Raw genomic sequence first — 24,637 nt, forward strand, 5'->3', positions numbered from 1 at the left:
GGAAGAAAAAAAAAAGTAGCCACGTTACCGGCACCCGCTGAACACGCGGGAAAAAATATCAACGACGTCCCGATTTTAGGAATTGAGCGAGACGATGCTCGAAATGCATCGTTAAAGAGTAACTTCGGGAGTAACGGGGCCGAAGTGGAAAGTTTCACCACCCTCGTCGCTAATGGTTGTAGTCCCAAAACGTGCTCCGTTGCACCTGTGACCACGCCCACCAGTGATGTCACGGTGTACTGACACGCCCCCCTGGTGAGAAGTCGAAGCGCCGGGTGTCATTAACACCAAGACTTTCAGCTACGAAAGTATTGGGTGTGCAGCGGCTCTATATATTTATGTATTTAGAATAGAACAGGCCTTTTGACCTGTTATGCAGCCCAAGAACTGGGATTTCGCGACTGAGTTTAGGTAGCTAACGAGCTAATGTTATCAAAACAATGAATCAGGAAAATTCATTTTCTCAAGAAATACAATCAGATATTCACGGCCAACGTTTCCAAAAGCTAAAGGACCTCCAATATGGCTGCCGGATGGTGCTTTTTCCTCTATACAGGAGACACTGGTCTCGGTAACGGCTTCTCCCAGCGACACGGTGGAGATTCCAGCTCGCCCTCGATGTCCACGTGGAGACCGAAAACGTCGGGCCCTCTAACGGGCTCTCGCCACACACGAGCTAAATAAAACAAGCTAACGGGAAGAAAAAAATAAAACAAAATGTGGGGATAAATCACTTCCAAACAAACTAACCTGGCTCTCGACCTCACGGATCACCGGGAGAGAAACCATACAGCTGTGAAAGAAACAAACAAAAACAACAGGACAAATAAAAAACACTTCAACCCCCCAGCCCAAAAAAGAGGAAAAGACAAAAGAGAAATAAACTGTCTGAGGAAAATAAACTAAACATTCACTTTTTGTGTGCAAGTATGCATGTGGGCTAATACACGCACGCACACACACACACACACAAGCCAGAGGTACAGTGAACAAAAGTGCTTCAAGTCGGGGAAGTAAAAGAACTAACCCAGTAGAAATACGTATAAAACCTTAAATATGTTACTTTATGTACAAAAACTGTAACACGGGCCAATATCTCAGCTGTTTATGTCTTTATATTTTCAAGTAGGTATCACTGCTAACTATCAAGGGTTTGCATTGTCATCGTTTTTTAGGATAAATGGTTGTGTGATCTGACTGACCTCGACCGGGCAAAGTAATCAATCACTGCTGATTTTTAAAAATCTCTCCAATCCCACGTCGCCCCCTCCCCCCCCCCCTCCTCCGCCTCCACCTGCCACCATTTTCTTTTTTCAAGCCTTGGGGGCGTCCCCCATGTTCCAAACCTCCTCCTCCTCCTCCTCCTCCTCCTCCTCCTCTCTGCTTTACTCTTGAGAAATAATAAACTGAATATCCGTCCGTTTTGCACCTCTAAATCTTAACGTAGAAAATATAAGCGTGTTGTCCTAAAAAAAGAAATAAAAATGACAAAAAGGGGAAGAGCTCTGAGGATTTTGGTGAAGAACAATATTTTTGAGGCCATTTTGAACCAGAAAGAAGGGAGTGTTGGGTGGGGGGGGGGTGATGGGGGGGGGGGGGGGGGGGGGGGGGGGGGGGGGGGGGGGGGGGGGGGGGGGGGGGGGGGGGGGGGGGGGGGGGGGGGGGGGGGGGGGGTGAAGACACATTGGTTCACACTAAGGTGTTTTTTTAAGTTATGCACTGCACAACAGAAAATAAGATGGGAGGCTGTTTTTGAAGAGGCACAAGATTCATACGGCTTAGAGGCAAATCACAAAGAGACGCTCTGAGAGAGAGAGAGAGAGAGACAGAGAGAGAGAGAGAGAGAGAGAGACAGAGAGAGAGACAGAGAGAGAGAGACAGGAGAGAGAGAGAGAGAGAGAGAGACAGAGAGAGAGACAGAGAGAGAGAGACAGAGAGAGAGAGAGAGAGAGAGAGAGACAGAGAGAGAGACAGAGAGAGAGAGACAGAGAGAGAGAGAGAGAGAGAGACAGAGAGAGAGACAGAGAGAGAGAGACAGAGAGAGAGAGAGAGAGAGAGAGAGAGAGAGAGAGAGAGAGACAGAGACAGAGAGAGAGAGAGACAGGCATATAAAGTGCAAAAGACCTACGGGAGCGGGAAGGAAATGGCGGGTTTCTACGCTAGCAGCAAAGAAGTCGTCGATATATATATATATATATAATTTGAATAAAACTAAAATCATCTAGAAGAGGAATTTGACTACGGTCCTTAACGGAAACGACGTAGAACCCTCGAACTGCGCCGGTCAACTTTCCTTTCCAACAATCTTGTCGTCCGTCTGTGAGAAGGCCATTTTAAAGAAAAGACGAGACGAGAGCCAACGAAGTTGTTTGCCTCTAAACTGAGATGAACCAAAGGCCTCGAAGTAGCGTCGTTCAAGACACACACACACACACACACACAATGTATATATACACACAGTCATATGCATATATACATATGTGAATGACAGCAAATACAGATGTTCCAATAAGTACTACGAACATTTTCATAGTATTTATGGATATGCAATGGAAGTATGTGTGTGTGTGTATATATATATATATATATATATATATATATATATATATATATATATATATATATATATTCATATGCCGTTGTGTGTCTTGTTTCATGATTAGACAATTGAATAATACAGACTGCCTTAATGCTTTATGACACGGGGTCACATGTCAGGTTCCCCGGTCTAGAAACTAGTTCTACTCCTTTTCAGGTATTTTTTCCACTGGCTGCACAATGGGACCAGCCACAATGGCACTTAGCCAAATACTACAAGTAATTATGTGTATATATATATATATATATATATATATATATATATATATATATATATATGTATATCCATTCATGTCCAACAAATAGTAGGTGCTGCTTTCGATGCTTTTTGGGTGCTAAAAAGGTACCAGAAGGGGGGGTTTGGGGGGGGGGGGGGGGGGTTAAGAAAATTCACAAGAAAGAAAAGGAAAAACAGATAAAACATATATATCAGGAATAAAATCCTACACGACTACAATCCCATCCTTTGCCCACTTTTTTTTGTTTTGTTTTTAAAAAGCATGACGCTGCTACATATTTGTAACTACATTAAAACTCCCTTTCCCCTTGTCCCTGATTGCTTATTTGGACATTAGCAAAGAAAAAGCATGCTCAGCTATCGGCAGAGATACAACAACAACAATAACAACAACATAACAACGAGAGATAAAGAAAAGACTTGACAGGGTGAATAAAATGCTAACCAGTAACATCATCTGCCATCAAAACCTTACCAAACCCAGAAGTTAAAACTAAAGCAAATAACATAAAAAAAAAATAGTCCGTCATCCGAAATAAAGAAAGACATGGCCTGTTGGTGAAGTCTCTCCTCCTTTTTTCGCATAGTGGTCGCCGTGTCACCACAATCACTTGCTAGCGTGGTTCGGGTGAGGGGGGGGGTGAGGGGGGGTGAGGGTCAAACCCAAAAGCTCCGGCGCTGCGAAGGAGAACACACAATCTCTACGGTAACGACAGGACTCCTGTGACAGTTGCGCCGCTTCCTTGTCGTCGGTTTTCTTTTTTCTTTCTTCTTCTTCTTCTTCTTTCGTGTCATTTTTTTCCAATTCCGTTTCACGATGGGCGGGTGTGCACGTGAAGGAGGCGAGAGGGTGGAGGTGTGGTGTGGGGGTGGAGGTCGATGGCCGTCGCTCCACGCAGTTCAATAAAGAGCATTCCAAGGTCAGAAAAGGAAAAGAGGAGCGTCACTCCCATCCGTTGTCCTTGATCATGTGAGCCAGCTCGATGATAAACTTTCCCTCTTTGTACTTTTGACTGCTCTCAAACGCGTGTTCCTGTAAAAAAAAAAGAAAGAAGGCTTAGTTACAAGCTGTGGTCAAATGTACAAAGCAATGTACATAGCAACGCACAAAGCAACGCAACATACACAACCCCGTAACGTACAAACAACGTACCGTACAAACAACGTACCGTACAAACACGTAGAAAACAACGTAACGTACAAATGAAATGCACAACCGTAACGTACAAAGCAGCGTACAAACCGTAACGTACAACCGTAATGTACAACCGTGACTTTCAAACGTCGTAGCTTACAATGTCGTAGCGTACAACGTCGTAGCGTACAACGTCGTAGCGTACAACGTCGTAGCTTACAACGTCGTAGCGTACAACGTCGTAGCGTACAACGTCGTAGCTTACAACGTCGTCGCGTACAACGTCGTAGCGTACAACGTCGTAGCTTACAACGTCGTAGCGTACAACGTCGTAGCTTACAACGTAGCTACGACGTTTGTACGCTACAATGTTGTACATTACGGTTGTACGTTACGGTTGTACGTTACGGTTGTACGTTACGGTTGTACGTTACGGTCGTACGTTACGGTCGTACGTTACGGTCGTAGCGTACAACGTCGTAGCGTACAACGTCGTAGCGTACAACGTCGTAGCTTACAACGTCGTAGCTTGTGTCGTAGCTTATGTCGTAGCGTACAAACGTCGTAGCGTACAACGTCGTAGCTTACAACGTCGTAGCTTACAACAACGTCGTAGCTTACAACGTCGTAGCGTACAACAACATCGTATCGTACAACGTCGTCGTAGCGTACAACAACGTCGTAGCGTACAACAATGTCGTAGCGTACAACAATGTCGTAGCGTACAACAATGTCGTAGCGTACAACGTCGTAGCGTACAACGTCGTAGCTTACAACGTCGTAGCTTACAACGACGTAGCTTACAACGTCGTAGCTTACAACGTCGTAGCGTACAAAGCATTATAGCTGCTTTTAAGTGAGTGATGGCAACCACCATGATCCACATACATGTGCAGAGAGAGGCATTAATCGTAACACAGGATGTGAATAACTCAGCAGTGACTTTCATTTGGAGTCAAATAAATATGCACATCCTTATTCATCTGGCCTTCGGCGAAAGGCAGGAAGTTAAGGGACGCGGAGAACAACCGAATCTTTCCTCCAAAATCGCCTCTTTTAAAAAGCTTCCACTTCCTGTCACACGTCTCCCGAAGTGCCTCGATACTTTCCGGCGTGCGTCCCCGTCCTGCCGAGCTCCCGGAGAGTCAGGATGTCGATGTCGGTCTGCGTCTTGGATTATTTGCTCAGCCTGCGTCGCCTTGTAAACCAGCTCCGCTCTGCTTTGCTTGCCTTTTGTGAGACTCTCCAATTGTTTTTTTTTTAAGCTTTAAAGGTGAGTCCTGTCTTGTTATTTGTTTGTACACCCTTCTATCGTCGTCTCAGACAATCACCGGGACATGCCTCTTCAAAAACGGCCTGACATTTAATCACTGCGGACCCTCGGCGGTACCATTCTGTCTGCAGACAAACCTTTTTTTCGGCACTGTAATTATCTCGCGCGCTAGGAGACCAAAGAGTGCTCGATCCCCGAGCCTAAACACAAACTGTCACCATGGCTTTTTACGAAGCAACGCTTTAATGGGAGCGACCGTGTTCCTTTGACCCCCCCATCCCCCCTCCCCGCGGCCGCACAATTTGTCTCGCTGAAGTCGAGAAACCACACGGTTGCACAACAAACACGGGGCGTTGAGCGGCGCATCAAAAATAAAACATTCGGAGCCGGAGTTGAGAGTAAAAAAAAGAAGAATAATTAAAAAAAAAAAAAAAGGGGACTCACATATTTCCAGCCCAGCGTGGTTTTACAGTTTTCACAGTAGATATCAGCCACGGCGTGTAAACCTGTGAGGAGAACCCGCTCCTCGGCTGGCCCGCAGCCGACATTCACCCTGCAGGGGAGACAGGAAAGCGGAGAAGAGGTCACGGAGGTCATGGGAGAGCAGGTGGAGAAGAAAGAAGAAGAAGAAGAAAGAAGAAGAAGAGCTCCAAATCTTTCACTTAAAAAGTTACAGCAGTGCTCAAGTATTCAAAGTATCCACGTCAAAGTTTACTCGGTGCATGTTAATGTATTCATTTGTTATGAATTTAATTAGGTTTTTCATAAACGAGAGTACAGTTTTATTGCAAATGTCATAAAATACATTGACATCAAGCTAAAAAAAAACAAAAATGACCTTATGGAGATCATTTTTTTGTTCATCTCATCTTATACATCTTCAGATGTGTGTTTATTATAAAGTCCCCAAAATGGAAATACTACTCAACACTTCAACACTGTAGTGAAGTACAGATTTTAAATAAGTTATATTGGTTTTCTTCCATCAACATTACACCACTCCCTTCCTAGTAAACAGTGTGGCTGATTAGCTTTTAATTAAAGGAAATGCCACAGGCAAATAAACAATCATTTCATGTAACCGTAGCTACATGTAGACGGCAACACAACTTTTATTTTACCACCAAATGCAATCGAATTGTTAGACTTACGCTGGATTTCAGGATGTTTTGGGCTTTGATTGGAATAATTTATTTGGGACTCTGCAGAGTGCTTCTTTCATTCAATTCATTGTGGCAGCTAGCTTCAAAAGCATTTGAATGGCAACATGTAGTCAGGATTCACATTAAAACAGTCATTTTTAATGTTGTTGAAACTTTATATGTAAAGTGGACTTCAGTCCCAGTTTTAAACCCAAGTCTTTTGGCCCTGAAAATCCCCACATCAGTGCTTACTGGGTGCAGCTGGCAGAGCGCTGGATCAGACTGGTTTTGACTTCCTGTAGCGTGCGATAAAATGTCCCACCGTGTACCGGACAAAGATGCATCGTTTCTTTCCAGTGAGGGTATTAGAAGAGGGGAGCTTTACTCACTCTTTTAAAAAAACTCTTGGACAAAAAGCGTCTGCCGAGTGATCTAATTAAGTTTAATGTGTTTTGTTGGAACGGATTAATCGAATATGACTCCTGGGAATAATTTATGCGGTGGAGGATGTGAACTTCAGTGTAACCTCTTGTTTTTCTCCTTTTTTTGGGAGTGGGGGGGGGGGGGGGGGGGGGGGGGGGGGGGGGGGGGGGGGGGGGGGGGGGGGGGGGGGGGGGGGGGAGGGGGGGGGGGGGGGGGGGGGGGGGGGGGGGGGGGGGGGGGGGGGGGGGGGGGGGGGGGGGGGGGGGGGGGGGGGGGGGGGGGGGGGGGGGGGGGGGGGGGAGTCCTAGTAAAGGGTGTCCGTGGCTCCGCCTGCCCCCGGTGCATGGTTCTCTCAATTTTGTGCATGCGTGTTAAAACACAACTTTTTTTTTTAAACGTACGTGTGCAGTCATCGTGGCAAGCAAACGGACAACCAGCTGCACAGAAAACAAAACAAGTCAGAAAGTGTGAAAGGGAAGCAGAGCAGGTGGAGGTGAAGAAGGGAAACTCTGGTTTTGAACCAAAAGGGCCCAGAATACATAGAATTAGACCAAATGTAAAAAAAAAAAACATACAATGTAAAAAAAAAAAAAGAAAAAAAAGTGTGTTTTCACTGTGGAGAAAGAAAAGAAAGGAGGGTGAATTGCAGGTGTGTGTGTGTCGTACTTACACAGAGTTAAACAGATAGGCTCTTCCTTGACTGCCTTGAAATGACTGAAACGAGAAAGAGAGAAAGAAAAAAAATTAATAAAAAAAAAAGGTAAGTTGACGATACGGAGAGAACAGAATGTCAGCGACTGACGGCCCCGGGGTGCTTCTTCTCCCGGGCGACTGCCAAGCATACAACACACACCACACACCACACCAGTTTATCCGGAGGTGAGGAATAGAGTCGGGCACATCCATCATTCATGACGAGAGGGGTGTTGTTTTCTTGTTACTAATTGTGACATCAGAGGCAGAGCTCTTAACTCTACATTTCGGTCTAAATATATACGTGGAAAGCTTTTTGAGAAAAAAAATACGGGAGCGAGTTTGCGTGCTTTGAATCAAGTTTAGTTTATTTATTTATTTTTTAAATAGATACAAATCTACCAAGAGTCACATTTCTTGCCCCGGGTTTGATCCAGCAGCTGTGAAAGAACAACAAATATCAATAAAGAACAGCTGTGGTACAGTTCAGTGGGATATTATGTAAACTGTGAACACCACACACACACACACACACACACACACACACACACACACACACACACACCCTGTTTGCTTGAATGCATGGAGGAAATAGTGTTAGAGATCCCCTGTGGAGTTTTCTCATCCTAAACAAATACTGTTCTGTTTTACATTCGTCGTTTTCCTCACCAACACACAGAGTGTGTCTGTGTGTGTGTCTGTGTGTGTGTGTGTGTGTGTGTGTGTACGTGGGTGTGTCCTTGAGGCATAAAAAAAAAAAGAAGCATGTTTAATGCATTTCCTCCCAAATGAGGCTGGATTATAGACTAAATATCACCTGCAGATCTACGCGGAGACAGCAAGGGGTTCTGGGTAACCGGACGGTTGCAAGGAGAAGTCACCGTGTAAAAATGAACGGGAGGAAAAATATTAAGTAACTTTTTTTTTTTTTTTTTAAAACTTCCTTATAATACGAGCAGCCAGGAGACACATCCTCCAAAAGATGTTTATTATATCAACATTTGCTGTTTTTTTGTTTGTCTCTTTGTACGTTCCTCGGTGCGTTAACGTCCATCTCATTCACAGAAGCATCAAGCGATAACGGGATGTTTTGTCGCCGTGTGTTTTTCATAAACGTTAAATAGGGTCCGACATGTACGTGGAAGAACACTGAGAGTCGATATTATAGATATATATAAGAACAAAAATTAAATAAATAAGTGACCCGACGACGGTCTTTTTTTAACTTAAACTACCTCTCTGAAATGAAAGTGAAGGGGGGGACGGTGATGTTTTTATGAAAATAAATTTGGATTGAGAGACAGAAGAGAGGATTCCTCCGCTACACATTTGCATGGCTACACTATTAAAAAACACATGATCATGAGGGATCGGTATCGACCACAAATATTGCAGAACACCGGCATTTATATGAGCTACTGGCGTCACGCGGATCGATATGAAAACCTGACCCCCTAACCCCTCAAAAAAAAAAAAAAAAAAAAAAAGGGCAAACCGGAAAATACAAAAGAAAGGTGTTTCATTGAGAAGTTTGAAACATTCCCACAATTTGAGAAAAAGAGAAAGTTCACCGTATAAGATCTCGTCCAGTGACGTCAGAAACGAACGTCACGTGCAAAATTCTAAATTTTTTTCCATTCTTTACTGCTTTCTCCAAACTAAACCTGAAGCACGGCGACGATCACACACACGTGTGACACGACTGAAGAACGCCGAGAGGTTAAATTGAACTCACGTCTCTCTATAAAAATATCCTGCCACTTGGGTCCACTGTGTGTGTGGTGTGTGTGGTGGTGTGTTGTGTGTATTAGAGCCTCCCTCTCCAATCGGCTTTGCTTCCTTTCTTTTTTTTTTTCCATTGCAAATGAGCAGCGCGCGGCCGATAAGTTTGCGTCTGCGCTCGAGGGCGCTGAGCTAATGACGCCTACCGGGAGCACCGGCTGCCTCCTCCGCTGACCGCCGCCGAGGCTCAGGGGGGGGGGGGCCTTTTCCCATAAATGTCAACAAAAAAAAACAGGGGAAGTTTTATTTCAGATGATGGGAGTTGGAACTGATCCAAGAAACAAACAACAAAAGGAGGCGGCGCTGCTGTGTCACTGTCACATCCTCCGAAGCTCAATTGTTTTTGCATTTCGGGAGGTGAAAGTCTCGCGTTCCGTCCACAGCCACGAGACATGTGACCTTTAGCTGCCAGAGGGAACTAGGTCGGTCCCCGTGGAGTCAACAACAAGCCCCCTCCAGAGCGGGCGGGTGGGGGGGGGGGGGGTTACTCCACGTGACCAGAGCTGGGTGTCATATCTGCCGCTTCACTGTGGCTCAGCCATCAACTCAAGCGGCTCCGTCTCTCGCTGCCCTTATCCGTTTCCCACAGTCTATTTTTACTTTGGCAGCGAGTTTTGTTTTTGTTTTGTTTTTTGGTCCGTGAGATTTGTTCCTTTACTGTAAATCACCGGGGCAACGAGAAAACATCAGGATGCTTTTCACACAACCCGTTAAAAAAAAACTACAAAGTCCTACAAAGATCAGGGGAGGAAGAAGAACAATTTGGACGTGTTACATTTTTTTTTTTTTTAAGCAGATAGAAGCTAGACAGGTTTTTGTGAGTGTGTGTGTATGTGTGTGTGGGGGGGGGGGGGGTGGGGTGGGGGGGGGGGTTGCACTAAACCCTCCAGACTCCCAACAACAATCCTATTAGACAGAATCCCTGCAAGGAGTGCAGAGAGACTCAGACTGGAAGAGCTCCCACTGGTTTTCTTTTTGCCGTTTAATAAAACATGAGCAAATGTGGAGAGAGTGTGGTTACCGAGCCTTTTTTTTAAGCCGTTGCAATTTCATTTGTTTTTTTTTGTTTGTTTTTGAAATGCTTGTTCCTAAGAAATTAATTCTACAAAGAAAATCTGCCAAAATCCGTGAATCCCTTTTTTTTTTTTCGACCACGAGGGACTGAAGGGGAACAATGGAAATCCTCTTCTTTTTAGCCAAACACACAAGATACAAAAGCCACGGGCTGAAATGCTGCATTCAGAGAGCCGTTTTTGTTTTGACCTTCACACTTACAAAAATACGGGAATTGTGTGCTGCAAATGTAAATATTGCAAATGTAATAAAAGCTCGCTAACCTTGAATACACTTGGTTTGATTATGATATTAAAGAAAGAGAGGGACACTGGCAAACCTCCAGCTGGAAGAAAGAGGAAAACTAAATAAAATCTCAAATCCCAAAAGGAAGCGTAGAGAAAAGAAAAAGTGTGACATTAGAGGAGCTTCCATGAGGCCTGAAGGGTGGGACGAAGCCCAGGGTATCAAACACTCGGCCTCCTCCTCAGTATTCAGGCAGCGTCTGCAGGCCGCCGCTCTCACACTGTGTCGGGATGGCTGCTGACGGATGTCACAGCTGGTCAAAATATGAAATATGTCGAAAAGATGCAGCGCGCTCTGAGCAACGACGACAAGGACGGGTTTTTGGTGCCGATACGCTTCTTGGAATTCAGTGCGTTTCAGTTAAACATCCTCTGGTTGTATAGAAGTCCATGCTTCATGTGTTAAAGCTGCATTCTCTCTCCTGACAACCAGGGGGCGACTCCTCTGGTTGTATAGAAGTCTATGCTTCATGTGTTAAAGCTGCATTCTCTCTTGACCACCAGGGGGCGACTCCTCTGGTTGTATAGAAGTCTATGCTTCATGTGTTAAAGCTGCATTCTCTCTACTGACCACCAGGGGGCGACTCCTCTGGTTGTATAGAAGTCTATGCTTCATGTGTTAAAGCTGCATTCTCTCTCCTGACCACCAGGGGGCGACTCCTCTGGTGTGTATAGAAGTCTATGCTTCATGTGTTAAAGCTGCATTCTCTCTTGACCACCAGGGGGCGACTCCTCTGGTTGTATAGAAGTCCATGCTTCATGTGTTAAAGCTGCATTCTCTCTACTGACCACCAGGGGGACTCTCTGGTTGTATAGAAGTCTATGCTTCATGTGTTAAAGCTGCATTCTCTCTCCTGACCACCAGGTGGCGACTCCTCTGGTTGTATAGAAGTCTATGCTTCATGTGTTAAAGCTGCATTCTTTGTCCTGACCACCAGGTGGCGACTCCTCTGGTTGTATAGAAGTCTATGCTTCATGTGTTAAAGCTGCATTCTTTGTCCTGACCACCAGGGGCGACTCCTCTGGTTGTATAGAAGTTTATGCTTCATGTGTTAAAGCTGCATTCTCTCTACTGACCACCAGGGGGCGACTCCTCTGGTTGTATAGAAGTCTATGATTCATGTGTTAAAGCTGCATTCTCTCTCCTGACCACCAGGGGGCGACTCCTCTGGTTGTATAGAAGTCTATATAAATGACTCTACTTCTCTTGATTTATTCCCTCAGTAAACATTGTAAACATTAGTTTTTGGTCTCAATCTCTAGTTTCAAGTCTTCTTCAATACAGCGTGATGTTCATTTAGTAAATTAAGGTCATTTAGAGTCTCTACGTCACTTCTCCACTTGTGGTAACTTCCGTTCATTTGTTGCAAAAAGCCAAAGATGGTGACGGCAAAATCGTCGAACTTGATTCGTGAGTCTTTCCAAAAAACCTCCAATAAAAGTTGCATTAAGCCAAGTATGTGCATCACCGCTGGCTGCTCAGCCTCCATGATTAAAAAAAGCTTTGTCGGGGGGAGTTTTACAGCGAAGAAGAGCTTCCCATATTCAACCCGCTGGCTGGGGGGGAGGAGGGGACCCGGGCCCCCGCCACCCTTCCTTCGGGCCCGCTCAGGTTAATCTTCTCTTTTCGGGGCTGCTCCATCTGCATCTTTTGCTCGCCGTGGCTGGCATGACGCTCATAAGCTTTTTTTTTTTTTTTCGGGCTTTGGGGGTTGTTGTTGTTGTTTTTATTTCTCAGGAGATTCCCCACCCCCCCCCCCCCAATATATATATGGTGCACAGTGAGATATAAAAAAAAGAAGATGTATTTAAAAAGATTGTGCCAAATATTCTCTAGTCACAGCTCCTTAAATATGAATTTTTTTTTAATTGAATATCTCTGAGTTTTGTAAAAAAAACTCTTTTTTTTTCTTTTTTAAAGAATCGAGGGAAAATAATTAACACGAAAAGTAATTAAACTCAAGTTCAATGCAGCGAGTTGTGTTCCACTATTACATCAGATTAAGTAAAAAAAATAATAATATCTTGAATAATAAATTAACTATTCTTCTTCTTCTTCCACAACGATCTGCATGATCTATAACATATAATATATAATATAATATAATGTGTCGTCAGACTGATGCAGAAGCATGAAGAGCATCAAAGCAGCGTGTTGACGGTCGAACCTCCTGCGGTAACGAAGAACCCTTAATTAAACCCACTTTATAATTAAAGGGGATTGTTTAGACTAATTAGGTCATTGGACCCGACAGTCAACAGATCACTGCTGAGCAGCTTTCATGACTTAGTTTATTATCACTTAAATGGGCTTATTATCAATAAGGTTGATATTTTGGTCTGTAAAATGTCGGAAGAGCTTTTTAAATAGATGGATATCGAATTGTTTTGTCCACCGATAATTGAATATATTCAGATTTCTACCAGAGCGGGGCGGACGGAAAAAACCCAGAGAATATTAATGTGCATTTTAGACTTAATTAGTTGCTTATATTCCCCGCATGTGATTTGATGTAATTCAACGTGAAGTAAAGGGGAAAAGTTTTGACAGCAACTTCATTTTGGTACGATTTTTTAAAAGAATACACAGATTTCCATCCTTTTAGAAAGTGCGACCCGGGCGCTGATTAAAGATATAAAGAGGTATAAAAGGTTTCTGCATTGACGTAAATCACCAACATTCTTCCCGAGAGAAAGCCGAGAGACTCCGTACATCATGTTGCCTCTCACGCTGCAGAAGAAGTCTAAACAACAACAACAACAACAACATGGACCAAAGAGCGTACATACAAGAGCTGCACGACCTTTGTCACGTGACACGTATCGATGCACCTCGTCAACAATCTAGAGACGACGCGAGGAAAACAAACACAACACCCTCCAACAGGAAGCTAGGTTTTTATCAATGAATTGATCAAGAAAATATTTCTGATTCTCATCTTTTATGACTTCTTGTCTCGTTTCGCTGAAACGTCTCTAAAAAATATATATATAAAAAATCTTGCCGTGTGTGGCGTTCTTGACTGTAATCACGCTCTCTGTGACCTTTGTCCTAGAAATTAGTTTCATTATTATTATTTTTTAGTGCGGTTGTCTTCCTCGTTTCGTGTCTCAAAACCAACGAACTTCCTGAATTTAAATCTAACGTCTCACAACTTTCTTTTTTTTCTTTGCTAAACTCTTCTTCATTTTTTATTATTATTTCTTCTCTGCATCAAAATTGTGGCCGCACCAACAAATTGAACCTCCGGTCAAAACGAAAAAAATAAATAATAAGTTAATCAAACAAAGTATCCCGTGAATTAACAAATAACCCAAAATCATTATTAATTGCGACGCTGACGACGCCTCGAGAGCTTCGAAATTCTGCAGTCAATTCGAGAAGAAAAAAAAAAAATGGAAACAAAAACAACAACAGTGCAGTTCGTGTCTGGGCAGTGAGGCACAATGAAGCCTGACTGTCTGGATTTGTCATCTCATATTCTTAAAGTGATCCTGTGAGGTCTCAGTGAGCCACAGCAGCAGCTTTCCATTTGACCTTTCTTTGTCTTTTTCTTTTATTACTCAAAAACAGCAACAGAAACAAAAATAGCCGCGGCTTTAAACACTTTAGAAGGCTGACCACAGTCACTGAGTCCAGTAACACCACCACCACCAGCACCACCACGAGCAGCAGCACCACCACCACCACCACCACCACCACGAGCAGCAGCACCACCACCAGCACCACCAGCACCACCACGAGCAGCAGCACCACCACCACCACCACCACCACGAGCAGCAGCACCACCACGAGCAGCAGCACCACCACCACCACCACCACCACCACCACCACGAGCAGCAGCACCACCACCAGCACCACCAGCACCACCACGAGCAGCAGCACCACCACCAGCACCACCACCAAAACCACGAGCAGCAGCAGCACCAACCACCAGCAAAACCACGAGCAGCAGCAGCACCATCACCACCACCAAAACCACGAGCAGCAGCAGCACCATCACCACCAGCAAAAACCACGAGCAGCAGCAGCACCATCACCACCACCAAAACCACGAGCAGCAGCAGCACCATCACCACCAGCAAAACCACGAGCAGCAGCAGCACCATCACCACCACCAAAACCACGAGCAGCAGCAGCACCATCACCAGCAGCACCAGCACCACCAGCAGCACCACCACCACCACCACCAGCAGCAGCACCACCACCACCAGCAGCACCACCACCACCACCACCAGCAGCACCACACCACCACCAGCACCAGCAGCACCAGGAGCACCACCACCACCAGCCATCGAAGCCTCTGAGAATTTATCGGCAGGAATAAAATACCAATTACCATTTATCCAAATAAGCGGATTTATCAGGGTTTTGTTGGAATAATAAAAAACTGGATGGAAATGCCATGAAAGTGTTGAGAGAACAGCCGAGCTCTGGCGCTAACCTGGCTAAACTCAAGTGTTGCTTATGTTTCTCCACACACGAGAACCACTTTAAATCCGCATTTAATTTATAGCATTAACACGGCATCAAATTAAACAAACCCACAAGAAATGATCTGCGTTTCTTCAGCTTTTTATCTCATTGTTTTTGCTTTTCCCTGCACATTTAAATCCGCTGTTCGCTACCCAACCCGCCCCAAAACACACAAGAGACGTTAGCTAAGATCCAGACACTATTTTCATTTGGTTCAGTTGGCGGAGACCAAAAAACGGAGCTGGAAATAAGACTTCCAGTGAATGTCGCTCCGTGTCTGCTGAAGGTTTTAACAGCCAGGTGTGAACGTTGGGAATAAAGTGAGAGACTAACTATCAAGGTAACCGTCAGTTAGCAAGCTAGGTAGCATCGGTCGCTAACTGGACAATAAGTTCACAGGGTTTAGACCTATCTTCCCCATTGGTTCTCGTGAGTTTGACGTTGGTTCAACGGTGTGAATCCGACACAAAAGATGGCGTCAAAGAGCTGCGTAACCATGGCGCCCACACTGCCACCAACTGCACTCCTTGAATAAATATTAGCGATTGTTTCGTTTTTTTTTTTTTAAACCAGAGGAGCAGACGGAAGGGTCCTCGACACGCGTTTTGAAAGGATGAACCCAGTATTTAAAACTGAAACTTAAAAGAGTTTTAAAAAAGATAAAAGATAGAAGCTAAAGCCGCAGAGCACAAGCGTCAAAGTGAACCCGAAGGCGTCACCTGGAGATCGAGACAGAAGACAACGGAATTAAGGAACGCTGTTCCCGTTAAGACGGGTAGGTATTTATTCACCGTTTGAACCATTAAAAAAAAAAAAATCTGCATGTGTTCAGTCTACGTTTTAGAAACCTCTGTGAAGCCCGATGCTGCGCTACGATTGGTCAGTCTGCAGTCGAGAGGGCGGGACTTAGCGTCGTCGTGAAAAAAAAAATGGCTGCCGGGGTGACACTTCGAGCGGAGGAACGGGCCCCGTTACCTTTGAGATGAGCTCGTCGTGGTTGGCCAGGTGCGCCCGGCAGTGGATGCAGCTGTAGGTGCGGTGGCAGCTGGGCAGGTAAGCCTGGAAGGTCTTCGACTTGGTCATCTTCACCATGTCAGTGGGGCGGGGGCTCCTCGCTGGTGTCCGGGCCGGCGCCGGACGAGTTGCAGCTCCGCTGGACTTGCTGACAGAAGAAGCACTGGAGGATGCAGGCAAAAGCCGTCGTTGTTGTGGAGCGGGTGTGTGGCAGGCTCCACACAGACACCACGGGAGAAAATCAAACCTGGGGGGAAAGAGAACGTGTTGAGGCGCACCGTCCAATACTTCCTTTTTTTTTTCTTTTTTTTTTTAGAGCTCGTGATTTCCATCGCATTTCCAATACAGATACCTCAGCCATCATTTGATTACAGTAATCTATTACGGGATCGCGGTCACCGTGATGTAACGGGATGTTATTACGACACGTGAAAACTGACCCTTGTTTATGTAAAAAATATTAAAATAACCATCACAACGTCTTTCAACGATTTATTATTCATCGTTCCGTCTCGCTGAGATATAAATGTTAAGTTTTTTTTTTTTTTTAATCTGTTTGCACGTCAGGAAAATCGTATATTAAAATCACATCTATTATCATGTTCATTCACAATTGCTATTGCATTCGATAGAATACAAATACAAATAAAAAAACTGTAGATAACTTCTGTCAGTTAAAGTAAATAGGAAATATAGTGAACTCTACATAGAGAATTTTTTTTTTCTCCTTTAGTTACATTTGTTTTTAACTTTATTTTGGCAAGAGTAAGCGAATTATCATCACGTTTAAATCAGTTTAACTTTATAAAGCTGATTTATTTTTACATTTATGTTGGTCTTGTGTAGTTCTGGCTATCATTTCTATTGATTATGATTAATGGATTGTACACGACAGGTTGTAAACAAGCCAACAGTTCATCCAAAACCACAAAAATAAGGAGTGCGAGAGCTTCTGAAATGTTGTTTATGATTCCCCATCACTGGAAAACTGTGTGCACACTGGACTACGGCGAGGTCAGCGGGTCACGGCTGAACCACGAGGTCCGATTAACGGATGTTTACAACAGAGAGTTTTAATAAACTTTCCCCCGTTTGCCTTGAATTTTCCGCTCCAAGTACATTCGTTTACAATCCGACCGCTCCGGGTTCTGTGTCTGTGTTCAGTTTCAACTTCATCCTTTGGGAAATCTCAGAAATCCGACAAAAAACGTCGAAGAAAATATGATCCAAGTTGCAATAAACTCCAAATGCATATTGTTTAAAAGAAACAAACGACGACGGCGAGCACACAACGTCGTGTTTTCACGGCTGCAGGAGATTCGACTCCACAGACGAGAAGAGACAATGAAGCCACACACACACACACACACACACACACACTTTTGTACTCCTCTAGACTTTTTTTTCTGGAGGGGGGGGGGGGGGTGGGGGGGGGGGGGGGGGGGGGGGGGAAGCTCACACTGACCCCCCAAAGAATAAGCATATTTGATGGTTATTCATTTCTAATGATAAAGACAATAAGACGTTCCTTACTCTTAAAATAAAACCCACTACAACTTTAAACAGATCCTATTTTCTATTCAAATAGTTCCTTTTTTTTTTTTTATCTCCCTCCGTTTCTTTACGCCTTTCACGACCCTTTTTATATTTTTATTCACAAGGTTTTTAATGTTTTATTATAAAACGTGTGGATTTGTTACAGTCTTTTTATTACGCATCCGTTCATGACTAGATTTGTATTTCCTGTGTTAGTCTCAAATGATTTAACTGTTTACATGTGTCTTATGTTGTTATCATCCTAAACAAATCACTTTGCATTGCATGACCCCGGACAAAATGTTTTATACATTTTAAATGTATTAAATGTCCAGCAAACAGTTACTTATCATCCAGCAGACACATAAACATTCAGTCACGTTTCCTGCCAACTGATGAATATGAGCCCAAAGCGTTTTCCTCATGTTAGCTCTTTTTTTTTTTTTTTCCATCGACTCCCGAGAAAAATTATCCGGCTACTAAAAAAAAGCTCAATCTTCTTCTCCAGATAGTTGCTGACTTTTGAGATTTTAGAGCTTTTTTCGCTTTAAAACAACAACCTGGTTGATGAGAGCCGTGAGAGTGAACCAAAAACAGGGAGGTTGAATTCACCACTAAAAAAAAACCCACTAGTTACGATTAGTTTAAGACGGCTAAATTTAAGGTGACATTTGGAAAACTTTACATATTCTGTTGCGGTCACTAATCAACGTTACCGCGTCATGACGCCTCTCTGCTGGCGCTAGTGTTGCACTAACATTTTACGCATTTAACGCCACGCTGTAATTGCAACTTACAGCCACAGAGGTCGCTGTTTGTCAAAAGCTAAACAGCGTCAAGCGCCCGACATCAAAGAGTTCAAATGATCTTCTCCTAATAACATTAAAGGGCTAGTTATGCATCAGTTAATTATGATCAGATAATATAGTATATGACATTGACTTTCGGTGAATAGTGACTACTTTCTTTAAATCGCAACTAAGTAAAAGTACAAAAGCATTATCGTCAAAATATATATATAAATATATATATATATATAAATATATATATATATATATAAATAAAATAAATAAATAAAAAGGTACTCAATAGGCAGTGTGGCCCATTTCACAATGGTGTAAATGATGTTATTGTGCTGCATTATTACTTTATACACTGCCAATTATACAACATTGATATTTGGGTCTTTGTATTTTGTATTAATAGTTTAAATCTGCAAAGTAACAAAAGCTGTCAAAGTGCATTATTCCCCTGGGGATAAAGTATATATGTATAGAAGTAAAACAAATAGCATAACATGTAAATACTCAAGTGGTACAAGTACCTCAAAGTACAGGACTTGAGTGAATGTACTTAGACGATGAATAATCAAGGTGTTGCAATTAGGACAAAAAAACGACCATCTTTGTCTGGTGCAGCCAAGGTGCTCCAGTCACTCCAACCGCCAGCACAATATAACAAAGGTTTCACCTTGTTCATCAACAACAACAACAACAACAACAACAACCACCCTGCTGCATCCCTGAGGGAAACAAAAGAACACAATGACGACGCGGTGCAACAGGAAGAGCCGCCGAGCCGAGGCAGAAACCAGACGAGCAAAAATCTAAAAAGAAGGAGCTTCCGCAACTCAACAGGAAGCAGCCGTGACCTGAACACACACACACACACACACACACACACACACACACACACACAGGTGGCAGCCTAACCTGGTGGCCCCCCCAGACGAGCCACATTTCCATACTGTACATATATAACTGTATAATCTGCACAGGCGCCTGAGGCATAATCCCCCCCCCCCCCCCCCCCCCCCCCCCCCGCATGAAAAAGGACAAAATCCCCTTTCTGAATTAGCCCAGTTTAACCCCGACTGCACGTGGACAGGGAAAGGTAAACACACACACACACACACACACACACACACAAGAGCTTTATGTGTGTGCGTTTGTGTGTGTGTGTCACACTTCAGCAGAATCACCATCAGTGATGACATCAGTGCATCTCTCACACACACACACACACACACACAGACAATAGCATGCCATTATTTGCATTCACTCACCGACAGCGTGACAGACACACAACATCTTCCCTTTTTTTCCCCCCCTTCATAAACACCAAATAAGGAGAAGTTTACGCTTCTTTGTTGTGGTTGTTTGTTGTGGTTGTTTGTTGCTCACTTCAGGGGGTCTTGTGTGTCTTATTCGTTTTTGAAAAACACTTCACATGAAGACTTTGAACCCTGTGGAAATAGATGTCCCTGTAGCTTCTTGGTGAATGTGTGTGCTCTTTTGTTTCAGCCTTCCTGGCCACATGGCAACAGCTGACATTTTTTATTTTTTTATTTATTTAAAACGACGTTTTGTTTTTTTTGAAGAATAAACCAAAAGGAAATAAAACAAAACGAAAGAGGGAGATGAGAGTGGAAAGGTAAAAACACAGCTGATGTTCAAACTGGCCAAAGTGAAAACAAAGAGGCAGCTCTGGTGACCAGGAAGAAGTGTCCAGACAAAAGACTCGCTGCACTCAACACTGAATCTAACCACCCTAAAAACGACACATTTAACGCAACACGCATATTTATATATTCTAAAGAAGTTCATCTTGACACGACTTCTGCAGCCCCCCCCCCCCCAAAAAATGTGTGTTTATCAAAGAGCCGCGACGTGAGCTCGAGCGCAACAGTGTCGCTTTTTGTTGTTGTTGTTGTTATTTGTTTTCTTTCTTCCGAGCCTGGTGCATTGAGTGTGTGTGTGTTGTGTGTGTGTGTGTGTGTGAATCCAGCACGACCCCAGAACCAGGTAAACATTGCCGTGCTGCTGTACTCACCACCTGGGTCATCGGAACCGAAACGCAGCTTGGTGGAAAACTGGAGAGAAAGAGCAGGAGATGTTTGGGCCAGTTTGTTTTTTTAAGTAAAATAAAAGATTGTCGTCGTGCCAGTCTCTGGTCCATGGGTGGCGCTGCCAGACGGGAACTTATTGAGGGGTCCTTTGGGTGCTGACGGGTTTCATTTTGTTCCCCTACACGGGCTTTTGTTGTGTCTTTTGTGTGCGTAATGGACTGGCCCTGGTTACTTTGGTACGGAACGTCACCACGTGGGAGGGGAGATGAAGAGCTGCGATTGACGGCGAGGGCTGGCCAATGGGTGGCTGTGCTGCCTTCAGGCTCCCGTGGGAAAGATGGAAACCAGGTTCAGAGTGGCATTCAGGCGGAAATACATTTGTTTTTTTCTTTCCTTCTTCTTCCGCAGTTTATTCAGTGTATGTTTTATTTGGAGTTTATGTGTTACTGTATATGTTTTTCGGCATTGTTCCACTTGCTTTTCTCACTTTTTGCGAATTTCCTGGTGTTTGGATGAAAGACAACTTATTTGATGACGTTTTAAATGGCGGTCAGAGTATTTTTGGATGTTCAATTGATAACATATAATCACATATAACGTGTCCGTGTGTAAATTGTGTCAAAGTAGAGAATTATTCATCACCAGCAAACAATTAAACCACATTAAAAACTACTTTCTGAAAGTTATTGTTTTGATATTGTTGAAGGGCCTATTTCCCATGCGGCCTGAACGCGCCCCATGAGAAGAGAGAGGGAGCGCGCAGACACCCGGATGTGTAAATAAATACAAGATGAGAATGTGAATTTCATTCCTCTTCCTTCTCGGATATGAAAAATAATATTTGTCACGCTCAGTTTTCAACGTGCACCTCTTTGAACTCATTAACAGGCAAAGTCTGCACGTTTTTGGGCACACATTTTCTTTCTTTTTTCACTGAAATTCCCAGTTGCATGAAACATATTTCTCTTTAAATGAATCTCTGGACAGGTGAAGTGATATTGTGCGTTATAGTCCTTTAAGGAAAAAGGACCCAGACATGTTTTATGAGGCTGTCAAACACAACAACATAAACAATCGGACACCAAGTGGGAGCAGAAAGTCCGAACACAGCACAATAAAAACCCTAAAATAATATCACAGGATCAGTTTTTCCACACAACGAAATCTGAACCAAAACAAGTTATTTTTAGAAACAGATCAATAGATCCCTCGTGTCTTTAGACGTTGACATGTAAGAGAAAGATGGAATTATCTTATTTTCATAGATGGGAGGGGAAAAAAACAGCCTGAACGCCCACCACCACCTCTTCCTCCTCCTCCTCCTCCTCCTCCTCCTCCTCCTCCTCCTCCTCCTCCTCCTCCTGCTGCACTGCTCGTGTGTGGGTGCTGCATCGTCCCTGACATTGGACACATTGTGGCCATGAATGATAACATTAACCATAAAACAGATTAAACAGTAATCTGGTTTCTCCCTCCCAATCAAAAGCCTGCCCTCATCCTACCCTTGGCGTCCTGGCGTCGTGGACGCGCATGCAGCTTCATGACAACAACAACTCGTGAACTGTTATCTTTTTCTTTTTTTTTTAACTACCCTTCATAAAAATAAAGAAATATGGACCCTGCAGCCCCCCCTCCCCGGTGTGTAGCAATACTCTCAAATGTGTCGCTTCGCCGTATATGGGATTGATGCAAAACACAACATTGCACACTGCAGCTTCCCTCAGAGGGGAAGGCTTTGCGGGCGCACGCGCACACACACACGCGAGCGAGCGTTATGAAATCAATCCCTTCCCTTTCACTGTGTGTTTTTGTCGCCTGTTCACGTGGCATCATAAGCCCCCCCCCCTCCTCCTCCCCAAACACAAAAACAACGGACGGAGATCTGCAGCCGGAGAGATGGTGGTGCACGGAGCGGAGTTACACCTGAAAGGAGCTGCACGTCCCGTTTGGTTTGTTCTGCTCTTGAACGCAACTCGAGGATCAAATTGCATTAAAGAAAGGCGACGCTGTAACCTTATTATTAATGTAAACGTTATAAACACAGACCTGCTGCTAGATTAATCCTGCAGAATTATAATCCTACGAGCATGCAACATATAATAAAAAAAACACACAAATGCTAAACTAAGTTTCTAGAAGAGTATTATGCATATATAAGATTGTTACCAGAATATTAAAGTGTGTTTCTCATGCATTGGTGGCACTTGCTGCACACAAAAACAAAAACAAAAAACCCTGATACATTTAAGGTGCTAAATATAAAGTATACATCCCTTGGTGCAACACAAAAAGAAACATCAAATATAATAAAGTATAATAACAGCTATAAACTCACTACACAGACACACTTTAAAGTGAGAGGATGTTGCAATGGTATAACTTAGGCCTTTACAGTTATAGTAGTGATGACTCTGAAGAGACACGCGCGTGTCCTCCATCGGGTCACTGGCGCTGCACTCACCCCAAAAACACCTCGCCTTCCCCCCCTCGGAAACCAAAACAACCCGGTGAAGAACTCTCTTCCTCCGCTGGAGCCGCAGGAGTCTTTGGATATTGGGGAAAAACATGAAAAACAAAAAAGACACCTTCACCGTCCCATACAAAAAAAAAAAAAAAAAAAAAAAAAAAAAAAAAAAGGTATAGCAGCGGGCTGTCTAGGTCATTAAAAAACACCCCCCAAAAAAACACCCGTCTCCTCCGCGGATCTTCACCGTGCTCATAAGCCGAATACTTTTCATGCGTTAACGCGTAAAAAGGTGCGGGGCATCTCCGGAGGTCCGGTCCGAGTGGAGGAGTCCCATCCGCGAGGAGGGTCAGAGCGTGTGCATGTCGGAGCGGCGCGCAGCTCTGTGGAGGGGTTTAACCTCTACGCCGTCAGCTCTGCGACGTCAGCGGCAGGACGGGCCGAGCTGTCCCCGTCTGCGGCCTTATTTATACCCATATCCTAATTAGTGATGCGCATGCAGCGCTTTGAATAATGCACAAACACGTTCAGGGGACAGCGGACGTGGCGGTCTGGTTTCAAAGTCGTCAAAAAAAAAAAAATGGTGTCAACTGGGTTTGTTTCTAAAGCAAATGTAAAGAAAAGATAATAACAATTTTTTTTTTTTTAAAGTGCCGAAAAGCAGTGTTTTATTAGATCGACCGATGCTGCCTTTACGTGCTGCAGGAAATAAGAGACGCGAGCGCACAACACTGTGGAACGTGTCTGGACAACGCCATGCAGTATTACACCCCCCCTTCCCCCCCCCAAAAAAGGAACATTTAGTTTGCAGACAGCCATTTAACACATCATGAAAAATGCACAGCAACAATCTGTGTGGTGGAACAATTTCAAAAATATATGTATAAAAACACAAACTATAACTTTAACAATGTTTTATAAAAAAATAAATAATAATAATTAACAATAACTTACTTAGTTCTGAAGCTTTCGAGCCGCATCTGGTGGCGTTTCTCCGTGGTTGAGGTTGCTCGGTGAGATGGTTGTTGTTTAATATGAGGAAAAGTTCACCGGAAAAATGTACAAAACAGCAACAAACCCCCCAAAAAAAGTATCTTACGTAGTTTGTTGTATTGTATTTTCAGTTTAATTGTATACAAGTATTGGAGGCTTTGGACGGTCTTTGTCAAGACGTGACTTATTTATTTATTTTTATTCCCGGTGGTAAAAGGCACGATGTCAACATCTGTCAATACTGCTGAATAGACACTTTTTAATGTTTTAATTTGAGCTTTTACTTATCTTGTCGCTTTTATAGCTTCCAAAAAAAGTGTCAGACCGAGTTAGCTGGATGCCATTTAACCGATACTTCCAAACAAAAACAACTGAAAGCACATGACTTCGTCTTAAAAGTCTCTTAAATCTGATCTTTGAAGGGGGGTACGTGAAGGCAACAGTAGCCTAGCTACACAGCCAGTTCTACAAATAGCGTCCAATCAGCGAGAAGTAAAATTAGCGTTTGACCAATAGACTGGGAGAGGGGGCGGGGCTACACAGCCACAGCCAATCAAACCTAAAAGCCTGTCTGGCGTTCGCCTCGCTGAAGAGTGTTTTGTGCTAAGCGCGTCACCGACAACAGACCAAAAAAAGCCCATATCCTACAGCACGCATGCGCGG

The 24,637-nt window shown here is 43.8% G+C and overlaps 1 protein-coding gene across 4 annotated transcripts; it reads right to left on the reverse strand.

Annotated features, from left to right (window-relative positions):
* Positions 1 to 2,008: 2,008 nt before the first annotated feature.
* ypel1 (yippee-like 1) lies at positions 2,009 to 24,380 on the reverse strand. Of its 4 annotated transcripts, XM_034542120.1 has the most exons (6): positions 23,936 to 24,380; positions 22,979 to 23,061; positions 16,095 to 16,380; positions 7,480 to 7,523; positions 5,689 to 5,797; positions 2,009 to 3,869 (listed from the first exon to the last, which is right to left on the reverse strand). In XM_034542120.1, the coding sequence occupies exons 3-6, from the start codon at positions 16,209 to 16,211 to the stop codon at positions 3,780 to 3,782; spliced, it is 360 nt and encodes a 119-aa protein (XP_034398011.1). In that variant the 5' UTR covers positions 16,212 to 16,380; positions 22,979 to 23,061; positions 23,936 to 24,380; the 3' UTR covers positions 2,009 to 3,779. The 4 variants fall into 4 exon arrangements, with proteins under 4 accessions (XP_034398011.1, XP_034398009.1, XP_034398012.1 ...); XM_034542118.1 differs by lacking the exon at positions 22,979 to 23,061; XM_034542121.1 differs by lacking the exon at positions 23,936 to 24,380 and having other exon boundaries at positions 22,979 to 23,120.
* Positions 24,381 to 24,637: the final 257 nt, after the last annotated feature.

This window comes from Cyclopterus lumpus, chromosome 9, assembly GCF_009769545.1.
Source record: "Cyclopterus lumpus isolate fCycLum1 chromosome 9, fCycLum1.pri, whole genome shotgun sequence".
Classification (NCBI taxonomy): domain Eukaryota; kingdom Metazoa; phylum Chordata; class Actinopteri; order Perciformes; family Cyclopteridae; genus Cyclopterus; species Cyclopterus lumpus.

What these genes read in the sequence shown, in the direction of transcription:
- ypel1 (XM_034542118.1), bottom strand. Translation starts at nt 23,961, where the DNA reads ATGCGGCTCGAAAGCTTCAGAACTAA. An exon ending in CTCGAAAGCTTCAGAACTAA is followed by an intron (nt 16,381 to 23,935) that starts GTAAGTTATTGT and finishes CTTTCCCCCCAG; the next exon opens with GTTTGATTTTCTCCCGTGGT. An exon ending in GCCTATCTGTTTAACTCTGT is followed by an intron (nt 5,798 to 7,479) that starts GTAAGTACGACA and finishes TCTCCCCTGCAG; the next exon opens with GGTGAATGTCGGCTGCGGGC.